Source organism: Drosophila obscura, unplaced genomic scaffold (assembly GCF_018151105.1).
Source record: "Drosophila obscura isolate BZ-5 IFL unplaced genomic scaffold, ASM1815110v1 contig_9, whole genome shotgun sequence".
In the NCBI taxonomy this organism is placed as follows: Eukaryota; Metazoa; Arthropoda; class Insecta; order Diptera; family Drosophilidae; genus Drosophila; species Drosophila obscura.
The window spans coordinates 5400732-5420669 of record NW_024542883.1 but is presented as its reverse complement, the minus strand read 5'-3'; the positions used below and the strand labels follow the sequence as shown (position 1 = coordinate 5420669).

Sequence of the window (19938 nt, the reverse complement as noted above, 5' to 3'; positions counted from 1 at the left end):
GCTCGGAGAAGGATGCCACGTCAACATGTCCGTGGCAAAGATTCGGGCCCTGGGATAAATTTCTCCGCACAGCAGAGTGCCAGAGTACCCATCCACAAGCAAAAGTTAACACAGTTCCCCATTCACTAACATGCAAATTTATAAATTGAACAGCTGGTGGTCTCCGGTTAAATTCATGGTCCTGGTTCTAGTTCCGGTCCTGGTTCTGTTGGTTTTTGTTTTTTCTATTTTGCAGCAGCACCGCAGCTGGTGGAAGACTTACCAACCAGATCTCGCATAGCAAAGTTTGTCGCACAAATTGTAGACAGATAGACATCGAGGAGAGCTGGCAAAATTTCTAGACGTATGTTAACAACTTCTTTGCTTGGACGGGTTGGTAATGGCATCATATGCTCTGGGACAATATATTTATCGCCATGACCTCACAAACATGCTGCGGTGCATCGTTGTCCATTGCAGATGACTCTGTAAAATGTTGCAATGGTTAAATGAAATTTCAGATATTTGAATGAATAGACTTTTTTAAAAGAAAAATTCAGTAATACAGCTGCTTTGGAAACTAAAATTTACAAATTTACAAATACGTTTCCAGCTGCTTTGGAAACTAAAATTTACAAATAGAGTTTGGCTATCCTCTTCTTTGAAGCCATTCTATAAGCTCAACTGCCCAAAAGTAAACTGATCTAAAACTTCTCCATGAGGAGTCTTCAAGTTCAAGAAACTACAAAGTGAAATAAACATTTCCAAGCTTCGCCAAAAATCGATCAAACCAAACCAAAAACCCAGATGCGATTGTTTTTATACCCGTTCTCGAAGATTTAAGGGGTGTATTAGCTTTGTGGTAAAAATGGATGTGTGTAACGCAGAGAAGGAAACTTTTCCGATAACTTAAAGTATTTAAATTCTTGATCAGGATCAATAGCCGAGTCGATATAGCCATGTCCGTCCGTCCGTTCGTTTGTCCGGCTGTCCGTCTTATTATAGCGTGAGTAAAGAAATTATTTTTCAGTTGCTTCTTCCTCCTCCTCCAGGAAGAGACCCGCTACTCATTCTCTTTCTCGCTCGCACACACTCTGCCCTGTAAAAGGCGCCGAAGAAGATGTAGAAGAAGACGAAGAAGATGCGAAGAAGATGTAGAATCTACATTGTGTATGTAGAATATACATTTAAATGTATAATCTACGTTTTAGATGTATAATATACATTGTTGATGTAGACGTAGATGACAGATGTAGTAAAAAAAATGTAAAATATTTTAAAATTCTACATAAATCATAAGCTCAAAAATTTATATACTGACTGAGTACGGGTATAAAAGTAGAGTCGCTTCTCCAAAAGGGACTTAAACGTTTCTTCTCGTTTTTTTTTTGTTTTCAGAAATTGTGTTTCAGTTCGGTGCTAGGATATGTGCAACATTTTTCTCTGATTTCCATTTGCTTTTCTGGCTTGTTCGCAATCTGGCCTGTCATTTCCAGTTAAAAAATTTCAAATGAAACTACAGCTTTGTCATTTGATGTTGAAATGAAAAGGCTGCAGGGCAATTATTTTTTCACTTGCAATTAGAAGGAAGTTCATGGAACTATTTCCCTTAACAATCTTAATCACTTGAATTGTTCAAAGAGCTAATTACCAAAAAGCTAATTCATCTCATAGAATGCTTTCTGGCTACTTTATTTGAATTATTGTGCTTGATGTCGTTGCTTTTATTTATTTTACAGACTGGTTGTGATTTGCAAGGCAGAAAGCTGCAGTAAAATTCCTTTATCCGGTTAGACGGGAAAGAAATGCTTTTTCTGTTGTCCGATAGCATAATAATGACATTGTTCCGCCCGGCCCCTTTGGTTGGCCCCGCTTTTTTTTGGGGGGAACAACAAACATTGAAAGGGGGGCCGAAAAAAATAAGAATGCTTACGAGTGCACAAATATTGACAGAAATAATTGATTACAAGCGTAAACAGAAGCGCCGTTTGATATAACTGAACTGATTTTAATGTACTGATAGGAGCAGTTCTAATATTTATTCTTCAATGCTTTAGCTAACAATCAGGGGCGGAATGGGGGACTCCTCACACGATAAGGCAATAAAAGGTATCTACCTCCTTTCCACACCTGTTCAGGCCTATGGTTTCGGGTGTCCAACTCTAAACATTGCTAATATCTGGGTATTAACTAGCCACAAAATTACGTGTACAAGGGCGTGGTCTACATATATGTATGTATGTTTGTATTATAAATGTTTGGGAGACACCAACAAAGTCTAGCGATAAGAATCGATGTCTGGTTTTGGCTTCAGTTTTTCCAGAACTGTGCTACCATCTGCACAATATTATTCGAGGGTGCTGTAATTAAATACTAAACTAAAAATAATGAGTGATCAACCAAAATCTCTACATTAAATGAGATATATAAACATAGTTTTATCCATAAATATATTTAGAAAAGTGTGCCAAAGAGATATTTGACGATAGAGTGAAAAAATTAATGGTGGAACGTAACAGTGCAATTGAATACCAAAGAATGCCTTCGGTTACTTTCAGGTAATAATATTCACTTCATTCTTGAATAATAATGATAAAATAATATAAATATAATATAAATTATGTGTGTTTGAATGGCAAAACTGGATTCAAACAACATTTGATTGGTTTTATAATAATTAGACAACGAAATATTTAGTATAAAAATAAAATTTTTAAAACTCTTTTATCGCATGATAAATCCCGTGGATTGTACCTAGGTTTTAGTGCCTTGAGTTGTTAATCACCTGCATACGCTCCCATTCGAAACTAATTTGTACCTTGGAACTGACAAGTACTTTTGTTCAAGTGTTTGTCGCCACTGATGGAAGATCCGTTTAGCATGCTCTATTAATTGCTATTTAGTTGGCTTGTCCGCGTTACTATTACGAATAACTTTCACTGTACATCTCCGCTAAATCATCCCATGAGTCACTTACACAGTTTTCCCTTATTATAATCACAAACGTAATGGTAACAAGCCAAAGCAAAGACATGTATGACGTCACATAAAGCGGATATATTACAAATTAGTGTTCCATAAACACATGTAGAAAGCAAATATTTGTACCTCATGAGATCTGCAAGCAAATTTGACCCAATAAATAGTTAATTGTAAAGAACGCTACTCTTGACTGGTGGGGAGAGCCACTTCTATATCATGAGTACATATTACAATTGTTTACGGCACTCTTTACATGTTAATTAAGAGAATTCACAAGTGGTTGTAATGACGTAAAGGTGTTGCTTGTCGGATCGTCATGGAAACAGAGGAAACTCTTAGATACAAATAGAGCGCGAAGCTGAATATCTCTATACATACGAGTTATGTACACACGTGACCATGTATATATACTACATATATGCTGCAAAAATCGGTGTTCAATCCCGGTTGATGATGTGCGAATAGGCTAATAAATTAAGCCAATAATACGGCTGCAATAGATTTATATAAACATGCACAAAATCGTACTCGTACTGGTAAAAATAGCACGCTAATGACAACGCTAATCAGTTACTCAAATATCGTCTCGCCGATAGCTTCTCTGGCAATTGAAATAACTGCTTGAAACGGCTGAGAGTCAGTCTCCGAAGTGATACGGATCTGCTAGGCTGTGAAAAAATATCCCAGTGGTCGTCGAAATTCGCAGTCTAGTTCGGCTATTAATCGGCTTAAATAGCGCCTGATCTTCTGACCTTTCCGTCAGAAACAGTCCCCTCTCTGATCTGATCTCGCGGGTGTTTGTGTTTGTGTTGATCCAATAGAACTGCGCAGTGGCTGAGATATGTCATTATCCAATTTAAAATCAAACGCCATGTATGATGAGCCCATTAATCTGTGGAAAACCAAGCAGCGCGTTCACTATCATGAAGATGTTGTGGCCAAGAAAAAGAAGTACGTTTCGGTGGTAGTATTTACTCGTAGAAAAAACTACTGCAGTGGCACATATAAATGCATACATATGTACATATATGGGAAGTTCTCATTCACTGATATCGTTGTGCATTTTTTCCATCAGTTCGTCAGTGTGGTGGTTGAATAATCTACTTGAGCTACGATTTTTGGTGACACTGTATGGCTTGGGTGATTGCAGAGATTAGATAACAATGCTATACAAGTGCATCTTATTTATTTAAAGTGAAAACGAATCTACCTTTACGGAGTGTTCCTAATCTAAGTGAAAATACATACATATTTTTTGACACTTCAGTTGATCTGTTGATGCTGTGGAGTTTTGGCTTAAAAGGAATATATCTTTCGGTTTATTTTTAGTTTCTCTATTGAATATATTTTCTTTAAGATCAAAAAGTAGTTCCAATTTGTCTCCAACCAACATCAAATTACTTTTTATATTGCGAAATGCTTGCTTAATGTATGAAAAAATTTCTAAAAACAAGTCGAAAAATGTTAATGTATAACGTATAGTGCCCTATGTTTCCCCTTGTCTTTTATTTACTGCAACACAAAGACTCGGCTTAAAATCCAGACACTGATTGTGAAAAAAAAAGAAAACGTGATCGCTAAATGTTTATATAAACAGAAATCATACTAGTGGATCGCTTATCTAGCTTCTGATTGATGAGACAACTGTTCAGCCGTCCCGGTATTTATCAACCAAACTAAAGGTGTTTCAGAGGGAACACGCGCTGCCCTGATACCACCCACAGTGATAATATCACAATTTGTGGACAGAAATCGATCAAAAAGCAATCAGAGGCGGGGACCCATCAAAGTCTTTGCTTTCTTCAGGGTCGGGCCAACGACATCAAATCGTTGACCATAGTCAAATGTCCGTGGTAGAATCAGTTGATCGGGGAACATTGAACTTGTCGCAGCTTTTCGCGAGTATTTCGGATCATGTATGTGTGCCACTGCAGGAATTGTTGCTCCTGCAACGCTTTCTAACCAGTTTTTTAATCCTACGACAGCCACCAGATACCCACAGATGTCTGTGAATATATATCTATAAGTGCGCCCAAGAAATCGGCTTCTTTCTCTCGACTACCGCCCAATTCGTTGCCGTCTTCGGTGCCGGGCACCCCGCCGCACTCTATAGCTGCCGCCTCGAACCAAGTTATTCGCTACGCCCGAACCTCCTGCGACCATTGTGGTCATCACAACATACCCGTCATGTCTCCCCATCCGATCTCGCCTCTGGCGAAGTCCCAGACGAATCTGGACGTGGTGGAGCACTCCAGTCAACGCCAGGCATTACTGCCAATGCCCACCATTGCCTTCCACCGCGACGACTCTGCTTGTACCCTGCAGGTGTCGCGAAGACCATCGCTGCTTCTCCAGGAGATCCTCACGCAGAGACCCCCTCTGTTTGGGCGAAAAGATGGATTCCTCTCACCGCGAGCCGCCAAAGGGTACAAATGGGTTCTACCTTATGAAACTTCCTTTTCTTCTGTAGCTTTCTTCACTCTTTAAGGTTGAAGATTATTAATTTATTCTGTGTTTCCAGGAATCTTCAAAGCACAGCCAGTGGAAGTACAGCGACCATTAATCTACAAAGCGGCACTGCGAGTGCCAGGAATGGATCTACAGCGTTCTTTGACAATGGAGCAAAAAGCTATCAGGCCAAGCAGCAGAAGGAAAAGAATCGACGCACGGGAAAGTAATGATCTACTGAGAATTATCTATACGTATACAGACCGAAAACTAACAAACTTCTTCCACAGCGATGCCATAAGTTCAGCGCTGTCGGCCACATATTGCAAGCTACTGGTTCTGCTGGGAGTGTGCCTGCCCATCACGGAGGTAATTTCGGAACAGATACCCACCTACGTGTATCAGGGCTTCTATGTCTATCTGTATGTGGGCAGCATACTCTTTGTCATCTTCCTGTACATCAGTGCCTTTCGAAATCGATCACTCTTCAATGCTCTCAAAGACTTTCGTAAGACCAATCACAGCTCTAACTGATACCAAGGCGATGTTGTCTCATATCTCAATTATTTTTTCAGATGAGAAGAACAGCAATGTACACCTCAAACACAAAGTCACTCACTTTGGGAGCTTTTACCTACGAGTCGGAGCCATTGCGTTCGCTATTGGCACAATGGTCTACTCTGGGCTGGAGTTTGGCCAGTTCTTCGAACTGAATGGTCATCCAGGCTGTCGTGATGTGTTTGTGGCCATCACACCCATCTGTCGCATGGTTCTGTGCATCGCTCAGGTGCAGTTCATCTTCCTGAACACAACATACATGGATATGGCTCGCCACAAAGTGACCTCCCGTTTCGGACTCATGCACATGGTGGCCACGAATCTTTGCGAGTGGCTGTACGTCCTGGTTGAGGAAACCAAGCATGAGATCTTTCATATTAGCCACCACGATGCTGACCCAGACCATGACCCGATAATGCACAATGGGACCCATGGCTTACCCAATTGGTCGGCGATGAATGAATCACTGCACCACCACCAATCGCACCTGACTGTAAAGGATCAGTTCAATCACACTATTTTGGCCAATGTGAGCTCCATAATAGCCAACGTCACCGTGACGCCATCGCCAACACCAGCAGCCTTCACTGGTTGCTCTCGCACCACAATCATGGGGGCATTGGTACAGCAGCTGTCTCCATTTTTGTTTCCCTGCACCATCGAGTACTCACTGATCTGCGCTGTGATCCTCTACGAGATGTGGAAGACTGTTAAGTCCATACCGGATATTGATAAGACGCGCAAGAACTCGGTCAAGCCGGTGGCCCAGAAGCCGGCCCATCACTTCTCCGTCGATTGCTCGCAGTCGCACAAGGGTCTCTTCTTCGGCATACTGATCATAGTGATGACAATTATCTCTATGATAATGTACTTTGTGCTGTACACCCAGCCGGGCTATGAACTGGTTGCCACTCAGGAGGTTACTCTCTGGGAGACTTTTATGTACTTCATGTGCGCTGCGGCTGTGATTACGGGTGAGGATTTACTTCAGCAAATAGCGATGCATCATTGTCTCTTATATCTGTATATTTTCAGGCATGTTCCTCATGCGCGATCTGAGATATATTAAGGATACCAGCGACGAGCACCACTCGATGGACTTGGACAATCTCTTACTGATCGTGGCCCAAACGGGTGTGTACTTGTACGGACTGTTCAGCATACTGGGTAGCTACTTTGCCAAATGGGATACGGTACCCGATCGCGTTGAAGGCATCATCGCTGAAGTGTTCGGCGTGGTCCAAACATCGCTGCAGACGATGTTCATCCTACATGCCAGCCATCGACGGTGCAAGGGCGCCAAGCAGGTGCGCCGAAAGCCAGGAAGAGAGATCATAACGTTTCTGTTGGTAGCAAATATTGCCATTTGGTTCGTAAATACCCTCATCAAGGGACGTGCCGTGTTCCGCGAATCGCATTTGGAGTTCTTTGGCGTCTGGGGCTGGACGATTATTACGCATATATCCATGCCACTGGCTATTTTCTATCGCTTCCATTCAACGATCTGCCTCTTTGAGGTTTGGAAAATCACGTACAAGGCCAAGGCTCATTAGTTTTGTATCCATATCCATTTTGTATAGTTTCCATTAGCTTTCTCTTTTAAGTTTATTTAAAATGTTAGGTGTTTATTCCTTAATTTATGTGTAAGTGCGATTATTTGTGATCGTTTTTAGCACAAATAAAGACTTAATTTATTCAGCCCTAGCTCGCTGTTGTATTTTTGATTGACGGTAAAGAAAAATTGTAATGGAACTTCTACGGCTTCTGAAAGCATTTTAAACTATTTTATTTTGCAAATGACTAATAAATTATACTCAAAAAATCACTTTGAAAGTTTTTGAAACTATTTATGGCCTAGTTAGGCTTTGTTTATGCTCCATAAAATCCATCAATTTTGAGAGCTATTGTTGAAAATTTGAGAGCTGTAAAAACCAAGGAAAACTTAAGCAAATAGAACAAAACCATGTACATGTATTTTATTATTACTCAGTCTCTTGCTTCGTTGTTACTGCTTCCAATATTTTACACTATTTATTACTGTGATGACATAATGCCACTAACATATGGAAGTTTATCTAGAGAGTGGTCAGAACAACAAATCCATTTGAAATGCCATAATCACGTGGCCAAACAGCAAATGGACTTATAGCCATTGTACAAGCAAACTCTTTGATAAGCCACTTCCGTTTTCTGTTATCAATGTCACAATTGTGTAATTACAAAAATTACTATAATCGGAGACACATATAATGCTTAGATACATAAGCACTTGATACAAAATAACGTGCACAGAAATATCCTGCAAATACTTCACCGAATAAACCTGAAACTTTGGTCAATTTCCTTTTCGCCATCAAGTATTTTAATTATGATCTTAGATTTTAGTTGATAAGTACACATACTGACGTTTTTTTAGGACTGTGTTAGAAGTTCTAAGCATTTAAGATGGAATAATATAAAAAATCGTATTACAATTTCCTTTAAAAAATAGACAAAATTTAATCAAACATAAGAAAAACGAGAAGGAAAGTGTGAGTCACTTCTGGAGACGCGACTCTACTTATACCCGTACTCAGTCAGTATATACATTTTTGAGCCTATGAATTTTAAGAATTTTTGAAAAAACAAAACATTTTACATTTTACATTTTTTTGCTACATATGATATCTACATCTACATATACAATGTATATTCTACATCTAACATGTAGATTGTACATGTTCCAATTAGAAGAGAAGGGGGCGGGGCGAAATTTTGAAATACACTTGTAACAGTGGGATATCACATGAGTCTGGAAACCAAATTTGGTTGCCCTAGCTCTTATAGTCTCTGAGATCTAGGCGCTCATCGAGACAGACAGACAGACCGACAGACAGACATGGCTATATCGACTCGGCTATTGATGCTGATCAAGAATATATATACTTTGTGGGGTCGGAAACGTTTCCTTCTCTGCGTTGCACACATCCACTTTTACCACAAATCTAATATACCCCTTAACTCTTTTTTGAGTACGGGTATAACAATGTTCCTACAATATATAAACTGACGCAATCAATAAACAACCCCTAATTAATTTGTATCAGCGCCATCGTGGGTGGCAAAAATCTTATGCCAAAAAACGTTGACGCATAAAATGGACAAATTGTCGTTTACGTTTCCTGTTGCGTATTCTTTCTTCAAGATGTGAAGATGGTAGAGCGGGCAGGGCAGTTGGAAAGCCACGATTACGAGGAAATACATTTTATATGCTCCACATAGAGAATACATGATGCTTGTGTACATATGTTTAAGGATTATGTGTGAGGAGGAACTTTCAAATAAAAATTTGTATAAGTATATAAAAAGGCATTCAGCCATGAAGTTGATGAATTGGCGCATTTAAATTATTGTGTGGCCCAGGGTTTTTGCACTGATGTGGATTAAAGCCCAAGACGACGTTAGTTTTATAATAGTGGTAGTTGTTGTAACTTTATTTAATATTATGGGAATTGGCTTATGATTATGTGTATTTAATATGTCGTGTGTGTAACTTAATGTGTAGTGTGTGTGTGTAGTTCGCGAAACTCTGGCACCGACTGACTCTGACTCTCGCTTGCTTAACCCTAGAAACCTCCTGCTCTAATTGATCTCTCTCCTTTGCTCAAAAAGGGCGTTGCTCAATACTGGCGGCCACTTCGAGTCGCTCTCTGCACTGCCGGCCCTATCCCGATTCCTACATTCGGCCCTCCTGACGCTGGATTCGCCCCGAATTCCTTCATGTACTCTGCCACACTCGAAGTCTTACAAGGTCCTTCTCCATCCCCGACCTTCTCTACGTCATACCTTCCATGCTTATGGACTTTCACCACTTTGTATGGTCCTAAATACTTTCCTTTCAATTTTAGCCCCACCCCCGTACTGTGTACGCTTAATCGCTACTAAATCATTAACCTGGTACTCTTTTTCTACCTTTCTTTTCTTATTGAATGCTAATCGATTCTCCTCCTGCAAAACTTTTATGTTCTCTCTAGCCTCTCTTCGTATCTGCTCACGCTCTTCATCCAATTCATCAACTAATGATTGATTCACCAGCTCTTTTAGCTCCGAAATATCCGAACATCGCATATCAACACCTGTCAAAATCTTAAACGGTGTGATTTTTGTACTCCTCGGCTCAATATTGTTGATTAACTGCTGCACTTTAGCTACATGCCTGTACCAAGAACCTGGACTATCTCCACTTAACTTTGACAACATAGGAACTACGATCCTGTGCATTCGCTCCACTTGCCCGTTACCTCGTGGCACACCTGTAGTAATCATCAAATGTTGTATATTCTGCCCTGAACAGTACTCTCTAAACGCATTCGCCGTGAAAGCGGCTCCTCTATCTGATACAATTCTACATGGATTTCCGAAATTGATGGCTTGCTTTTCCAAACAGTTTATGACTTCCTCAGTTCCTGTACTACGCGTTGGATATAACCACACATACTTTGAGAACCCATCAACAACAACAAGAATATGGTTATAGCGCTTTTTGGTAATCTCCATTGGACCTACATGATCTATGTGGAATGTCACTAACGGTCTATCGCCCTTATCTATCGGTGTCAAATACCCTTCTTGCTTTCCAGCTTTCGCATTTACCAAGATACATTCTACGCAACTTTCCACAACTCGACATACTTTCTCTTTCAACTTTGGTATGAAATACGACTTTTCCACTAGCTCCTGAGTCTTCTTTGCAGAAAAATGCCCCTGCCTATGAGCAATTTGCATTATTTCTCCCTCCATTTGGGATGGGACTACGATCAGTTCTCTATCGGGGTCTTTGAACAAAATCTGCTTCGCAATGTAATAGTCTTCATACCCTTTATCCTCCACAATACTTCTAATTACTTTTGTCCAGTCATCCCTTTCACTTTACAAGCATCTAGCTGCGATAAGTGTGAAACCTTTATGTCATCCTTATCGTCACTTTCTTCGAAACTCATCATACACAAGCTTTTATACTCTTTTAACAGCTCTGAGCAAGAACCTTGTTCCTCGTTACCCTCATCCTGTATCCCTTCGCTCTTTACTTGGACCTCCGATCGTCTAACGAATTCCGTCCCTTCTTTGGTGACTTTCATGTCAATGTCTTTTAAGATTGTCCTGCCCAAAATCGCTTCAAAAGCTATGTCTTCATCCGACACAACATTGAACTCTACCTTCATTTCGATTCCATCGATCTTCACAGGAATGACTTCACTTCCAATCGTGATGATCTGAAACTCCCCAATTCCAGTCAGACATCTTTGGCGACCTGTCAACTGACCAGTTCCTAACTTAAGGAAAACTCTGCGGCTTAACAAGCACAAATCCGCTCCTGTGTCTACAAGACCTTTGAACGTACCTCTTGTGTGTACCACATTCTTTAACTCTAGCCCGGAAGAAGTAAATATACCTGATGGTTTTGTTACAATTTTCCCTTGCACTAAGTTTGCTCTTTCCTGCTTTACCTGTCCTTCAACCCTGCAAGCAGCGGCCTTATGCCCAAGTTGGTTGCATTTAAAACATCTGAAATCGATCTTTGGACAGTCTTTCTTCATATGTGACGTTTCTCCACACTTATAACATTTCCTAGCTGACTCTGAACCTTTTCCCTCATTTATTTCCTTACCAAAACTCCGTGATTCATATTTGTTTGACGACTTTAATGGACCACGCATCTTCTGATAAACTTCAATCTGATTCTTCAACTGCTGCATGGTTCTGGCTTGATACAGCAACCCCTTATTGGTTCGACTATCCGGAATACCATCCACAAAGTACTCAATCAAACTTTGGTCCTCTAAATCAATCGGTTTTGCGATCTCCATCAGAGCATACAAGTATTCCTGCAACGTTTCGTTTTTCTTTTGTTGTCGCCTAACCAATCTCCGATGAACCTCTGCCGATGATACTTTAATCCCGAACTCTTCGATCAACGCTTCCTTCAATCTACTCCAGTCACGAATATCCCGCTGACTGCGTATGAACAACTTTGCTGCTCCACCTAACAATTGCTTAGCGTAAATGAAAATCTGCAACTGATTCCACCCTACCGTTAGTGCACATTCTTCAAGCTCAATTATCCACTGATTAACATCCAAGCTATTTGAACCTGAAAACTCTGAAACGCTACCTTCAACATCCTTTAGCGTGAACCACGATCTAGCTGAAACTGTAGCTTCCATTTCTCTGCGACCAATTCCTGCCACTCTGTTTCCTATTTCTGCATTTTGAACTTGCCGCGGTTCTATTGACCTGAATGATTGTTCCTGTTCATCCCCATCACTCTCATCTACCTCCACTTGAAGATCATAGTGATTAAGAAGCCTGTTTTGTAAATCTACCTTTCTACCAACAGTCTCCAATCCCAGCTCGTTCAACTTAAGCCTCAAATCCGCAACTAGCAGTGCCAGAATCTCGTCTCTTCTCATCTTGTACAATTTATGTTCTTATAATATAGAATGTAATGGGTAATAATATACGAAAGTGTGTGGTATTATAATGCAGTAAAGAATATAACAATAAAAGTATTACTTCTAATTTCTCTCAAACTTTGGCACTCCAGTTAGCTGCTTTTGCTAGGCCGGTTACAATGGCTCTCAAACAATGCCAATTTTTTTTAATCTCAATTAATTTTAACTTATGAATTTCAAACTTTGCCGTTACAGTTTATTTATTTTTTCCAGTTGCAGTTGCTCTAAAACTCTTCCAATTACAGTTTATTATTTTTCCAATTAAAATTGCTCTACAACTGTTCCAATTACAGTTTATTATTTTTCTGATAATTGCAATGGCTCTCAAACATTACTTGAATCTTATCAACTGCAATCACATACTGTTCAAACTGTACTCAAATCAAATTTTTCTCCTTAAACACGTTCGTTCTTGCTTGACTCACTGTCGCTCGTTTCCGCTTCCTCTTCGATCAATACTTATGTATATGGATCCTCTCGTCTGACCAGGACAATTTCCGTAACTCACCAGAATTCGCAACTGTACTTTGCAACTCGCATCTGCTATCCGACCTTACCGCCTCCCAACGCTTGATCCCATCCAGATCAAACAGCTCTCGTTCTGCTTCACGCCTCTCTTTTCCAGCTATACAGTACGAACACTCCAGCCAGTTGCTTGTTGTCTGTATACCGAAAAGTCCCGCGCCGCTGTCAGTAACGATTTCTGCTCCCTCTGCTTTCGTATCGTCTTCGTTTCCAGCTCCTTTATCACTGCTCTCGTCGTTTCTCGTGGCTTTCGTCGTTTTCTTTCGCCTTCACAGTTTCTCGTCTGTTTTCGTTTCTTTGTTTCCTTGTTTCTTCACCGTTTCTTGTCGCCTTCTGTCGCAGACCTTGAAATCGGTTCTTGTTGAGTCTGCCGTTTCTGCGCGTCGCTTCTGAATTTCACAATTCCACGAAATTGTCGAAAATTCTTTTGACGCTCCGTTTTTTGTCTCTGTCGCTCTCCAACAATTGTCCATTAACACTCTTGACTTGGTTAATGCAATTTTGCGACTTATGACTCGAGCTCCACTACAACACAACACAATTGACCACAATTACGACACTTTTTATTGTTGGTGTTTTTATACACGTTTAATCAAAATTCATTCCCGGACGAGCCCCCAAATGTGTGGCCCAGGGTTTTTGCACTGATGTGGATTAAAGCCCAAGACGACGTTAGTTTTATAATAGTGGTAGTTGTTGTAACTTTATTTAATATTATGGGAATTGGCTTATGATTATGTGTATTTAATATGTCGTGTGTGTAACTTAATGTGTAGTGTGTGTGTGTAGTTCGCGAAACTCTGGCACCGACTGACTCTGACTCTCGCTTGCTTAACCCTAGAAACCTCCTGCTCTAATTGATCTCTCTCCTTTGCTCAAAAAGGGCGTTGCTCAATACTGGCGGCCACTTCGAGTCGCTCTCTGCACTGCCGGCCCTATCCCGATTCCTACATTATGTCTTTTTTTAAGTATCGGCAATTGTTGTTCAGGTGGCACAGCCAAAGATAATAAACGGGCAATTTGGGGTTAACAAATCTGCTGATGTATGTCCTTATCACATCCATCCGATGAACACGTGAGCCGCATATGTAATCAGGTAAGAGAAAAGCAATCAATTTACCTTGTTGACTTTTGGAAATTGATAGCCGTGCCCGAGATTTTTCTCCGTAATTTAAAATTATTCCAACACATCTCCAGGGGAGTATATTCGGCAACCAAATTTGTACGTATGTAAATGAAATTAAATTATATAGTATCGCCTACGTGTGCAAAAATAAAATTCCCTTCTTGTTTTCCTGTGCGTCACACATAACGTATGTGTATTTTAGATGCAATTACGAGGAAAAACAGACGCACGTGGCCCACTCACAGGCGCCTGAAATAGAAAAGGAAATTCTTTCGTCGTTAGAAAATTTCTTAAAATTTAATACATTCCACCAATTTTATTCTATACAGCTTAATAATCTTCACATATATAAATAAATAAATATATTTACATTCCCTCTTAATCGCTTTCTTAAGCTTTTACGCGTTTTGTTTGCATTTCACTCTCATTTAAGCACCACTCCAACTCGATTTTCCACCAAAATAGAGCGGAAAGTGCAATTAACGAGGGACTTGAGGAAATTACAGGTGGAAAGATAAGAAAAAGAAATGCAGTAAATGGAAATGTAATTAGCGAATTGAAAAGCAAAGATAGAAGGAGACAAGACTTCAACATTCAGCATGGTTTTTCGTCGACTCTAAAAATGAGTAAAGGAACTCCATTAAACTGGGTTTAATAAAAAGAGGAGGTCCATTGTCCACCTACACCATAGATTGTCAACATTAATAAATCAGGGGGGGAAATTGCAGTCGATAGCAGTTTTTATGAATCCATAGCCAACGTGGCGACCAGGCCAGGAGTCAACTGGTGTACAGAGCGGGAAAATATGAAAACATGAAAACTCTACAGCTGTAAATGGAAATGACGCGGAAGCGCTAAGGACAATGACGGATGTCGACGATGACGGGGACAAGTTTTTATTTCGCTGCTTGACGCTGGCCTTCTTTCAGGCACCTCGGCGTGACGGAAATGATATTTTCATGGAGGTGACACCAACGATGCACAGTGGGCGAAATGGCCATTCTAGCGGCATTTAATTAATAACAAGCGTATCTTAAAAGATATCGCAATGAAATTTGGAACTTAAGACGATTGCTATTAGCCGAATGTCTCTACCAAATTTCATTCGAATCGGTCAACTATATCATAAGGCAGCTATAGGCCCGATCGGTCAAAAATGTTCACATATGTGATAAAATCGTAAAGATGATTTTATGCATCATAACTCCATAGCATATGATTGTATAACTTATACATATTCAAGATTTATGTTGTTTTTATTTATTTAGATACGAATAATAAAGTTTAAAATATACAAAATATACATAATTATTCGGAATCCGAACTATCGGAACTATTAACTTCTTCTAAGTTGACGTCGAATAACATATCTTTAACCTCTTTATCCAACTCTATATTTTTTTCGGGAAAGCCTGGACGATGATTTGGATAGGTTCGAAATTAATGGGTCAGATGTAAAAAGGAGAGCATGCACTAAATCTTCCATTGTATTTTTTCGTGAAGACTTTCGGGTGTGATTCTGCCTTATGTTCCGAAGATCTTTATTACGTGCCTCCAATGCTTCTTCAGACATCATGCCAATAGGAAGTCCAACGCAATTAATTATATCCGCTCCATGCAATAAAATTTTGTGAACAGAGGATGGCATATAGAACCATGGGTATTTTTCAACAAATATTTCAGCTGTCTGAAAGCAAAAAACCCGATAAACCTCGGTATTGACTTTATAACCACATGCCATAGTTCTGAGTATCACACTAAATCTGTGAATTAGATTTTCGTCGACACCAGTTATTTCGCTTGCTAATGTTGGCTGTTGGAAAAATCTTCTTGCTGTGTTTCCATTATTAGTATTTCCGGCTCCAGGCATTGGTATATCTACCAATAAAGACATTTCTTTCTTTACACGATTTTGTATATGTTTTTTGTGCTGCTCAGCTGCATCCTTATCGGATTTTCGAATCTGCCATTTTTCAAAAGGAAGCCTATAAGCTATGTGAAGGATACATTCAAGGCATCTTATCCACGCATGCAATGTAGAGAGTCCATACTGATACAAATTTGTATCAGGTGTTCGACTTTTCAGGTTGTTCATTACTGAGGGAGTTGCACCGCAAATACCACATGTTTGGTTGGAAGACTCAGCAATGACACTAAATATTTTTCCATCAATCATTGTCATGTGAAACTTATGTTGGATTTGAAAATTTTGGAATGTTGTCGGAAGGATTTCTAATATTTGTTTATTTATTTTATCAACTTCCAATTTCACCAAGGAAGATGTTTCTTTTTCGCACACTATTTTTATTGGTCTACAAAATCTGGTAGAGGAAGGACGTGAATTCTGCCATATTACAATTGGTCCCATGTTTATTTGTAGGGGCACAATACAAATCGTGAACATATATTCATCGGTTTTATTTTCTTCAAACTCGCTGTAGCCTTGACGATACATGGAATGGCCACTACTTCCGTCACAGCCCCATTTGTGCACGGCAGTAATTATATTATCCGTTTCGTTCATTTTTTCGAAAATAATTTTGCTTGATTGCACGATTCTTGAAACGGTGTGGTCAACTAGGCACTGTAAAGGCACTTCTGCTGAAGAGTCAGTAACTTTTACGTCTTTCGGATAGCACATTAGTTTTGCTGTTCTCAACAAATCGTAGCTTGGAAAAACATTTGCATTGTTAGATCTAGTTTTTGCTTGTACTAGCTTATATGAATGTTTTGTGAAGCGCCCATCAATATAAATCGCCAAAGCTTCCTCAGGGCTGAACTTAATAGGAAGTTTGGGATCACTGCTTTCACATTTTATTGTTTTTGCCACGACCTCTTCATCTGAACTAAGCAATGATACAGCTCTAGAAGCATTTCTCTTCCCAGCTTTGTACAAGCTCACACGTGCCGCCAACATGAGTTCTTCATTGGTTGCTTCGTTTGCAAGAGATTTAGCTTTGTTCAATTTAGTTTTCAATGAACAATCTTCAAACTCTTTTGACGGTCTTCCAACTGAACGTACAGCTTTTTCCGGTTCTACATAAAATATGGAGTCAGCATCTAACCACTCCTTGTTATATTTCTCGAAAATTTCCAATGTCCTATGAGCTCTTTTCCATTTTTGCTGCAACTGTGCTACAAATGAGTAAATCCTCTGATTTACTGCTTTATATTCTAGTTGAGAATAATTATTATTATTAAATACATTGGAAAAAACGTATTTCTCAACAGCAGCACACTTTTTGGTAGCGACCTTTTCGCTGTACCAAACAGAAAAAATGTGTCTTCTAGGGATAGACATTTCCTAAAAATGAAATTTTGTTGTTATAGGCAGCTATAGGCAGATCAAATTGAATATTTCGCATTTACAATACCTTAAAGAATGTATATTAAAAGGAATTGAAACTTAAGCGCTTTCAAGTACCAAGGTGCACTCCACCAAAAACTGCAATGCGTGTTCTGAAGCAGAATTTCCCAAAGGTCGATTTGTAGAGCTATTTTAAACTAACACATGTTATCAAACGTCATAAACTAATTTTTAATAAATAGCTTCAAGCTTATAAATAAATAATCCACAAAAAATTTATGTTAAACTTTGTTTGTTTACTTTTTGTAAAAATTTTGGCCAGCTTCACTAAAGCGCGCCAAAAGTCGATTTCATCAGCTGATGCACCATGCTGCTCTGACACCTCACAGCTGCGTGATTAATAAGAGCAAAACAAAACAGCAATTTTTTTTCATATTCACTAAAGCATTGAGAATCGATAACGCACAAAAAATTTAATTGATTCTGCTATGAAATTTTGAATTAAATGGAGCTAGAATGGCCATTTCGCCCACTGTGCGATGACGACATTCAAGTGCTTCAAACGAAAACGGCAGTTTAAAGGCAAACCAAATGGCCGAGCAAAATGGACAAACAACTAACGAATGCTAATCAAGATGGGAAGTGAGAAAAGTGTGTTTACTTCTTAGGGCATGACAAGGAAACAATAAATCAACTTTCACCAATAAAGCTAGAACTGGTCTTTCTCGCTCAACTATAAAAGCAAATGGGATTACTTTCATCTTTCATGGAATGTCAACCAGAAAGTAATTAGACTTGCACATTAAGCACAGTCATTCGTACTTCATATGAACATTTCATTAACATTCTACAAACTATTTGTCTCAGTTCCCTAATCAGCAACTTTGCGGTTCATTCTGTTCATATTTTCGTTTCATAGTTTGTTTTTAATTTGTATGCTCTTCTGTACAGCGCATTATGAGCAATAACCAATAAAAAAAGTGTTACCTTCGAAATAACCAACATCTACCTTTCCAAATTTAAAGTTCAAAAAAATTATTTGTATACTCAAGATTTTAAATTTCTCCAATCTGTTTCCAATGGACTTGCTCGATGGACCAAAACATTAATGATCTAGAATCTTCTTTGCGTCGTGGCCTCAAGTAGTTATTTAAAAAAAATATTTAGTTTAACAGCTCAATGCTTGAAAAAAATTCAATTGACAAGTAATAAATATAATTCAGGCTGCATCAAAAAGTCAATAGAAATAAAACCATTTGCTGCCCATTGAATGTAGCACTAATACCGAAAAAGGACGACCATCTGTGTAGAGTATGTAGTTCCAAGGCATTTTTCCTGTCCTTAAAAAAAAAAGGAAGAGACAACCCGCGTTTCACGTGGCAAATCTTTTGTGCCTGTTGTTTTCCCCGGTCTGCTGCTTTGGCAAACGAAACACGTAAGCCACGCAAATGGTTGGCCAAAGACATTAGAGCGACACATTAAACCATTTTAAAGGAACACTATAACAGTAGGTGGTCCTTTTTTGAGCAATTAAAGGTAAATTATATATATAAATATACCTTTAAATTGGATACGAATTCGAGCTGGTCACTTTTGAATTAATTTTTGTTTATTCCCAACGATTCCAAAAGCCAATTTCTTTAGTTTTCCGCATTGGAACAGTCACATAAAAATGTATTGACTCTATTTATTTTTTTCACTATTTTGTACATCCATATTTTACGACAATCTAAATGGGGTTTCCCAAAAAATATTCAATTGCGATGCAAGAAATGCTCAAAGCTGTCAATCATTGTCACGGATTTTTATTTGTTCCGTGTGTCATATGGCGAATGAATGATTGCTCAGCAGGTAGAATGTTTGAATTGGTACAATCAAAGACAATATTAGTGTAACGCCCATGCCAGGGCTGGCCAGCGGCCCGCCCGTTGCGCCACCAGCCCCCTTGGATACAGCATCGGGCCCGAGTGGTTCTTGCCGCGAGCCGACCGGCGCGCGACGACGAGTGCCGCGTTTTTACAGCGCGCGATAACCCACTTTATAGTGTAGTTATTTACGCTACCACCCAAAACGTTATATTGTATATATACCCCCAACGATAATTTATTTTAAGTGGTACATTGATAAGGGAAAAACAATTTACAGACCATGAACCATTGGTATCAGGATGGGCGCCAACGCGGTACATATTTGTTCCAACCATAAAAAGGTTTCCGCCGAAAATCACACGCACACATACGCACTGCGTCGTGTGTTTACACAGGCGGCTTTTGACGCCATTGGGGGGGGGCGCGCGGCGCTGCTGAGTAGGCGCCGCACTAACAATGCTTGGTACAATAGATATAAATAATGAAAGGAACTAACTTTTATTTCCTGAGTAAGAGCGCTCTAATAAAAAAGCATTTTTTAGCAGTTTTTCCACCGGCGAAAATCCAATTTAGTCTCTGTCGTTTATCAATTTTGTGTACCACCAAAGGAAAACGTGTGAAAAATATACAACTCAGAGTTCAGGGATACACAAA

General features: G+C 39.5%; 2 protein-coding genes across 3 annotated transcripts; one reads left to right on the top strand and one right to left on the bottom strand.

Moving 5' to 3' along the window:
- The first annotated feature begins 2322 nt into the window (after nucleotides 1-2322).
- LOC111073798 (proton channel OtopLc) lies at nucleotides 2323-8014 on the top strand. 2 transcript variants are annotated; one of them, XM_022366306.2, is made up of 6 exons: nucleotides 3620-3912; nucleotides 4947-5387; nucleotides 5483-5635; nucleotides 5700-5917; nucleotides 5985-6941; nucleotides 7003-8014. In XM_022366306.2, the coding sequence occupies exons 1-6, from the start codon at nucleotides 3803-3805 to the stop codon at nucleotides 7518-7520; spliced, it is 2397 nt and encodes a 798-aa protein (XP_022221998.2). In that variant the 5' UTR covers nucleotides 3620-3802; the 3' UTR covers nucleotides 7521-8014. The 2 variants fall into 2 exon arrangements, with proteins under 2 accessions (XP_022221999.2, XP_022221998.2); XM_022366307.2 differs by lacking the exons at nucleotides 3620-3912; nucleotides 4947-5387 and adding an exon at nucleotides 2323-2537 and having other exon boundaries at nucleotides 7003-8011.
- Nucleotides 8015-15490: 7476 nt separating this feature from the next.
- Nucleotides 15491-17780, bottom strand: LOC111067496. The gene is made up of 2 exons (XM_041595915.1): nucleotides 17484-17780; nucleotides 15491-17413 (listed from the first exon to the last, which is right to left on the bottom strand). Exon 2 carries the CDS (start codon nucleotides 17408-17410, stop codon nucleotides 15491-15493), a length of 1920 nt encoding a protein of 639 aa, XP_041451849.1. The 5' UTR covers nucleotides 17411-17413; nucleotides 17484-17780.
- Between the last annotated feature and the right edge of the window lie 2158 nt (nucleotides 17781-19938).